General features: G+C 36.9%; 1 protein-coding gene across 2 annotated transcripts; it reads right to left on the minus strand.

Annotated features, from left to right (window-relative positions):
- Positions 1–1326: 1326 nt before the first annotated feature.
- Positions 1327–5856, minus strand: LOC108731450 (uncharacterized). 2 transcript variants are annotated; one of them, XM_018461793.1, is made up of 2 exons: positions 5677–5856; positions 1327–2018 (listed from the first exon to the last, which is right to left on the minus strand). In XM_018461793.1, the coding sequence occupies exons 1-2, from the start codon at positions 5747–5749 to the stop codon at positions 1780–1782; spliced, it is 312 nt and encodes a 103-aa protein (XP_018317295.1). In that variant the 5' UTR covers positions 5750–5856; the 3' UTR covers positions 1327–1779. The 2 variants fall into 2 exon arrangements, with proteins under 2 accessions (XP_018317295.1, XP_018317298.1); XM_018461796.1 differs by having other exon boundaries at positions 1328–2015.
- Between the last annotated feature and the right edge of the window lie 1831 nt (positions 5857–7687).

Consider the following 7687-nt stretch of genomic DNA (forward strand, 5'->3'; position numbering starts at 1 on the left):
GTTTTGCAGAGCTTGTCAATTATCATGCAAGTGAAAGTTACACGATGCCGAATTAAAATATATGTATATGTATGTATTCTCCACGAAATTTCAAGCAGCATGTTAATATGAATATAATATGATATCATTATTCCTTTGTTTTTGAATTTACACGTAGATTTACAATGGGGTTTTAATCCCCGAAAATAGAGAGATATATTTTGTTACATTAAGCAGACGAGAAAATTTCACCTTTTGCATGAGTTGTCATTGTCGATAAGACGACCGCAAGATCAACGAGACGTGAAAAATATACGCGACTGCAAAAAAAAATGTATATCCCCGTTCATTAACACTCGACAATACCGAACAGAATTATTTTTAGTTTATCGCGCGTCGTTTAATGATTTTTTCCAGTCACGCGAGAAACGCTTTGTCGCACGAATTGCCAGCAAATTCGCAACAACTGCTTGACCATTGTCACGATGACCGCTCTCAACGTGATGAACACAGAAGAGCCCTCGTGACGCGATTCGTCACATTAAATGAGAGGAATTTCAATCAAAGTCAAAGGCGGAACAAATAATTGTTATTGATGGATACACGCTTGTTACACTTTAAACAATCACGACACATGTTGCGAGAGATATTAACCTCTCGATAACACGATAGTTTCTCCAATAAATATTATATCCAAGATATAGTTTTAGGTTATCAAAATTACGTAAAAAACAATAATTTTTTTTCATTTTGTTACACAGAAACAATGGTTTTGTTGAAGTATATAAAAATTTAGTTAACTACAAATCGGAAACTAATTTTGTTAGATTATTAAAATAATTATATATAGAAAAGTCAAGATAGTTGAATGAAAATAGACCGATGAGATTAAACACATGAGTGAAAAACGACATTTGGTCGAAGCGGTTCTTCATGCCTAATAATATTTCTTGTGATTTTATATAATTTTCAATTATGGATAGAACTAGAGTATAAAATTATTTTGAGATCTATAATATCTAACTAAATTTTTAGGTTAGCAAAACCATTGTTTCCATATAATAAATGATTGAATGGGTGCATTCAGTACTACAACCACTCACTGAGCGCTTAGTAAGCTCTTGCATCTGATTGGCATATTCCGTTAGAACTAAAAATATAGACCAAACAGATACAAGGGCTCACTGAGCGCTCAGTGAGCGGTCGTGGTACTGAATGCACCCATTATGTCGTTTTTCACTCATATACAAGGTAGTTGCTAAAATGTTAAAATTATTTACAACATTGTTCAGCATTATTTAAGCATCTTACATAATTATTTTGCTAATGCAACAAAATTATTTTTAGATCTGTATTTATCTAAAGTTTTAGATACTTCAGCAAAATTATTCTTTTCGTATTTTTACGCGAGAAAAATTGCGACTTTTTAAGTTACTGTGTTCTTATTCTTTTTATTTAAACGAGAATTCAATTATTTACAATTACCACTATTCTTTACACGTTTCACAAAGTAATAATTTTCTTAATTTTCTTAAGCACAGAATTGCGATGATATGAATAAATATCACAGTGAATATTATGAATGAGTAACAATAAAGTTAGACACTTCGCGAACGGTTCGCACTTTCGCACAATTCGACATTTATTAGCAATATAGACGATAACACAAGAACTTTCTCTCTCTCTCTCTCTCTCTCTCTCTCTCTCTCTCTCTCTCTCTCTCTCTCTCTCTGTCTTTCGACATTTGAATTGTTTGGCATCGTGAAGACGTCGTCTCCTCGAGAACATTTCGCGAAACTCTCAGTTCAGATCTTCGCGCTGCTGCGTGTTAACTTTCTGTTTACTCGGCGTGCTTGGCTGCGCGTTTAAACGTAGGCAGAGCTTCCTTAATGCCTTCTCCATTTCTTCAGGGGTGACGTAGCTTTTACCAGCCACCGTAGCTAAGTTTTTGGCGTCTAGCAGGCACTCCTCCAACATGCTTTCGATGACAGCCGAGAGAGCGGCCTGAGCTCTGCCGGATATGGCATACGTTTGACCTGCTATCCAAAATTAGTATGATTTATATGACGTTTCCGATAAAGAGTAATGCGATAAAGCTTACTGAAGAGGAAGAAAAAGAGGAAGTATTATTATCTGCCACACATCGAATTGTGCGCCTTAAATTATTTGGTACGATATTCTCGTAGTCGATTATAAAATTATTATAATATAATTGTACTTTGCATGAACACTGTCGTTCTCACGATCCATCAAAATTGAAGGAATCATCAATACGTTTTATAATTTCATCAGTATATAATATGAAATATATTTTATCCTATTTCACAGTTCGCGCGAAGATAATAATTCTTTACGCACAAACGAGAATTCGTATCGATTAAAATTGATAAGAAATTTGATAATTAATGTATTAATTTAAAACGACTAGTACGAGGAAGTATGTACCACTTCTTTTAAAACCACTCGCGTTTCTAATGTAACGACAAAGACAGATTTTGATGGAACGTGAATCTGCGCTACCGAGTCGTTCGCGATTGATTGCGAGGAGGGTATCGCGATACGATTGATCGACAACGGTTTCGGCTTCGCACTCCGCGCGTATTGGCATACATTTTTTATTTCCACGTGGATGTATTCCACCACCGATCCACATTCAACGCCCCGCGCAGCGTATTCGACGGACGGAAAATTGCGAGACGGGCGAAGAGAAAAGCAGAAATCGGTTGCACGAGGGTGCGCGCTTACCCCTTGAGGGGTAGAGGGGGAGGAGAGGAAAGCTAGCGACCCGCGAGAAAATGGTCCTTTCAGCGCTCAATGAAATATGGATCGTTTGTTACAACTTGCGTGTAGCATACGCCACGGCGCTTCTGAAGGTGTCTGGACGAACACGAGAAGTCCTTTTCGCTGAGAAGATACGATCGGGATTTAATCGTCGGTGGATAAATCGATATTGGGGACACGTTTTGAGACGCTACCTTTGCTGTGCTCCGATTGATGATTACATAGAATCGTGAACGGATAAAAATTCGCAAACCTTCGTTCGCTCACAAAGCCGAAACCGCAACGTTTGATACAACCACGTCGCTTCGTAAAGAAATAAGATATAACGACCGATAAAAAATTGAATAAAAACAGCGAATGCAACATATACAAAAAGTAACACGCGAGCTGGTGCAATGCAACTAGATTACTGACGTTGAAATATTGACGATGCGTTACGATTAAAAACTGTGATTATGCGCTGCAGGTAAGCTGCATTTTTGTCTATACTTTCGTTATTAATTACGCGGAAAAAAACGATTTTGCTGAGATATATATAAAAATTTAGCTAGATATAGATCTAAAAATAATTTTAACAATCATAATTCATATCAGATCGGCAAGAATAAATCAATTAGGAGAAATAAACCTATTTTCGGTCAAAGCAGATCTTAATGCTTAAATATTTCAGGATGAATTTATATACATATTTTGCAAATCACGCACCGAAATCTTTTTCGGTCTCGAAACGTAATCAACAGAATTAGAGTAATATCACACATATTAAATTGACAACTAATTTAATAAATTTATGACGCTAATAAACATCTTAATACATTAGAAGGATATTATAATTTAAGGCTAACTTAAAATATCCTAAAAACTACAAATAATTTAATTTATTATGTGAAATATTGCCTTAGCTGAGATTCGAATTTATCGCTCTGAAATATTTAAACATTGAAATCTGCTTTGACCAAAAATAAATTCATTTGCTTAATTGAAGAAATAAATTTATTTCTCTTAATTAAAAATAATTTTGTTGAACTATCAAAATAATCATATCTACACTGTTAGATATTAAAGAAGCAACAATAATCCAATCCCTTGAGTTAAATAACATTTTATTATTTTTAATTTTCATTTGTGTCAAAATGTAAATCAATCCATTTCTGTGATTAATTTCAAAGTAAACATCATCCATATGAACGTACGCATTTAATAAATACCTAATAAACTAAAGTCAAATGGAATTATATTGTCTTAAGTTAAATTGTCTAACTTTACTGTTTGAAAAATTAACGACACATTGAGTAGGAACAGTGGCGATTATAGACACGATTAAAAATAACTCAATTTGACATTATGAATTTAACAATGTAGGAAACTCAAGCATGAATAATGCTGCAAAAATTTTTTATATTCTAACAACTAACTTAAGCATTCTACATAATTATTTTGATAGTCCAAAAAAATTGTTTTCAGATCCATGTCCAATTAAATTTTTAGATACTTCAATGACTACGTTTACAAAGCACCCTTGATAACATCCGTAGTTATAAAATTGACGAATCATAGCTATTCTTCTGAAGAATGGAATAACTGTGATTGGCCAGTTTTATAACTACAGATGTTATTAAATCCCGATTAAGGGTGTAAACATAGTCAATAAAACCTTTCTTTCATACATCGTAATTAAAACACTAATTATAATATGACGTAAGATGAAATCGATGCGAAAGACGATCGTTATCACGTTCAACATTTTTATGTTTTCTTTCCTCATCAATCGCGATTCATATAACGCAAACATGTCTCGATGTATATCCAACGTCTCGGGCTATCCGAAGAATTTATCATTCTAACAAAGGAAGATAAGGAGTTTTTGGACGCCTATAAATCCTAGCTACGTGCTAGGCAACGTGCTGCAATCTTGAGCGATAAAACGGTCCTGCGATTACTTGCGCCTCGACCGATGGCGAATTGCATTTCTCTCAGCGAAATGCACGGCGAACGATTAAACGTGTCAGCGGATTCTTACTTCCAACCTGCCGTTAGTTTGCGGCGCCGTTCTTAATTCCGCCGGTATATCCGTAACGCTATACCCAGGTACATATAGGTGTGGTCGCATTTTATCGACGTGGGTGTATCTCATTTCGTAAAGTGCACGACCACTTCACTTCTCGCCTTCCCTTTCCTCCCCTTTGCTCATTCATCCCCCTTAGGTTCCTACCACCGTGATTTCCACCCGCCTCGCCCCTGTCGATCTTGCCCGTCTTCACTCAACCTTCTCTCGAAATAATACGTTGCATTTCTGACGTGTTCTGCGACTCGATAACGGAACAACGTACCAGAAACGATGCGGGCTCAATGGAGCGTGCAGGCGCGCGAGCTCATCGTCTGCAATTTTCGGAACGACCAAACACTCCCGAGCGACTCGCACGATCGAAACGCGCTTCGAGATACCATTCTTGTATGTACCGAGATTATATTGCGCGTTCACCTCGCAAAGCATCGCAGCAGGATATAAGAGAGAAAGAGAGAAAGAGAGAAGCAGACTGAATGGGGGTGTATGTTCTTTGAAGCCAGGACGCCCCGTATATTGTATGATACGAGACGCGGGCGAGAAAGATTGTAATGGATTTTCGTAGCTTGGGAAGTGAATCGCGCCCGAGATGAAATAAACGTGAGAGCAAGGCTCTCCGCGTCGTGTCGCAACGCATTTAATAACGCGCGTTAAATTATCTTCTGTCAGCGAATAATTATCGCGTGGTCGACAACGGAAAATTGAAGTGGAGCACTATTTTCTCGCTAAGGAATTTTCTGCTTCTCAAAATTTATAATAGTCATGTAAATTAATTAAATACTATTATAATATATAATTAATGATAATATAGTTAACTTGTAGGTTAATCTTATTGCGAACATCTTACATACTTTGACCTTCCTTGATATCGAAATATAGTTTTCTATTTCGACGCCATTTGTCAGGTCGAGTTTTACGACGCATGCTGTAGCATCCGTAACTTCTCTTTGATTATTAATTTAAAACATAATAGATAAAATAATTTAGAGTTTTGGTCCCAAATGAAATGTCAGATCAACGTTATCTACGAAACAAATGTTTGACGCTGTTCAAGTTGTTCTATAATATTACTGTACTTCAAGTCTTATGTGCACAATTTTATTTCAAATTTACGCATAAATTCACGCTTTAATTTTATAAATACAATTATTTGATCTTGTCAAGCCACTGTGTCTACTACAATTTTCAATATCTTCCTACAAAAATACAATTCTATTATTGGGCATCGTGGCATTTCAAAATTGCAATCACATAAAAGTTTCTGTTTGGTGACGTGCCGTGGCATCTTGGTCGGAGCTAAGACGATACAATTTTTCTCCGAATATGTCTGAGCACAAAGAAGATGAAAATGTTGAACCTTGAAAACTGTAACTGCACAAACAAATTGTTTCACACAAAAAATATGTAATTACAATATCGCATTATTGTGTTTTAATTTTAATTTAATTCTACTAAGTTTTAATTCTTTATTTTAACGCTTCTTTTTAATATATATAGATATAGTATTATTATAAATAAAAGCGTTTAATTATAGGAGTAGTAGACTTTGTCTTAAGCAAAGTATAATTTATGAAAAAGTAGAAAACATCTTTATTAAACAACGGTTTACAAACAGGTTGGCGATCATAAATTAAGGAGCAATACGATAAGAAATAAAACAAGTTGAAATTTAATATCGCAACAGATTGGTCGATCGTGATCAACGATTATTCGCGGAAAATCCGTATCCGGAGGTACAAGGTAGAATTTGCGGCTGGCGCATATTTACACCCCTTATACGAGATATGCGGAGGGAACATCTGCGAGATGTAGCACGCTTCGGCATTACGAAGGATTGTGGTTGCATACTGCAGTTGATGCGCAACGATAGACAGGTGGCTAAGCTGCTCGTACCAATCTGTCGCGTCCTAGTTTAGTCCCTAATTATTATGCATTGCCATGCAAATAGATGGCATTTAATCGACTTCCCACACGAGATGATACACTCCTCATACGAAGGTTCTTTGACACAATGGCCGGTATTCATAGTCGGTTCTTACTTCAAGATCGTCTTAAGTAATGTTTAAGACGCTAATGCGACCCTCTGATTGGTTCATGACACCTCATGGTTGAACTTAAGACGGTCTTAAATATAAGATCTGACTATGAATACCGGCCAATGATTGAAAAACAACAGAAACGAGGAAAAAGAAGAGAAAACTGAAACGAGATCCTCCTGGTGACACTTTTAGAACGTTGTTGATAGCGTTGTCGGCGATGGAAACACTACTTTAATCAAATTAGTCAGATCGCAGCGAGTCGCGCGAAGTAGGCCGTGGAAAACGGGAAATTAAAGGAGTATTAGGAAACGGGTTATGAGGAAACAGGCCTCTCTCTCTTTTTCTCAGTCGTCTTCCTTCTTTTCCTCCGGCATTTCTACTCCTCGTAAATCTTTTTCGTCGGGAAATTCGACGGCGCGCGAGATGAAATTTATGAACTCGAATACCAGGACTTTCCTTCTATTCGCAAAAGGAAGAAAGCAGATCCGCGAGACACTTAACTCTGTAACATCAGAAGGATCTATAAGAAGAAAGAGAGAGAGAGAGAGAGAGAGAGAGAGGGAGGGGGGAAGCCAATTACTTTACCCGGGGATGAGGCGAAAGAGTAAAATTTGTAACGGAAGTTCGGTAGTAGTACGGGTGAGGGCAATTCTGCGTTGACGTATCGCGGCGTCGAGTTTCGAAATGAAATATCCGGTTTCCGTACATTCGATCTTTCATCGAACGTATATTTCAACTTTATCTAACGACTGCGTTATTAGGTCGACGCTTCTTCGCTCATATCCTGCAGCCGTAAGGGGGATATGCGATCAGTGAAATATTA

This window comes from Mycetomoellerius zeteki, unplaced genomic scaffold (genome assembly GCF_001594055.1).
Source record: "Mycetomoellerius zeteki isolate Tzet28-1 unplaced genomic scaffold, Tzet1.0 scaffold128, whole genome shotgun sequence".
Classification (NCBI taxonomy): Eukaryota; Metazoa; Arthropoda; class Insecta; order Hymenoptera; family Formicidae; genus Mycetomoellerius; species Mycetomoellerius zeteki.

Excerpts from the sequence above, each read along its gene's own strand:
- LOC108731450 (XM_018461793.1), bottom strand. The coding sequence starts at position 5,749 with ATGCGTCGTAAAACTCGACCTGACAAATGGCGTCGAAATAGAAAACTA. Across the intron at positions 2,019-5,676 it reads CGATATCAAGGAAGGTCAAA|CAGGTCAAACGTATGCCATA; the intron begins GTATGTAAGATG and ends AATTTTGGATAG.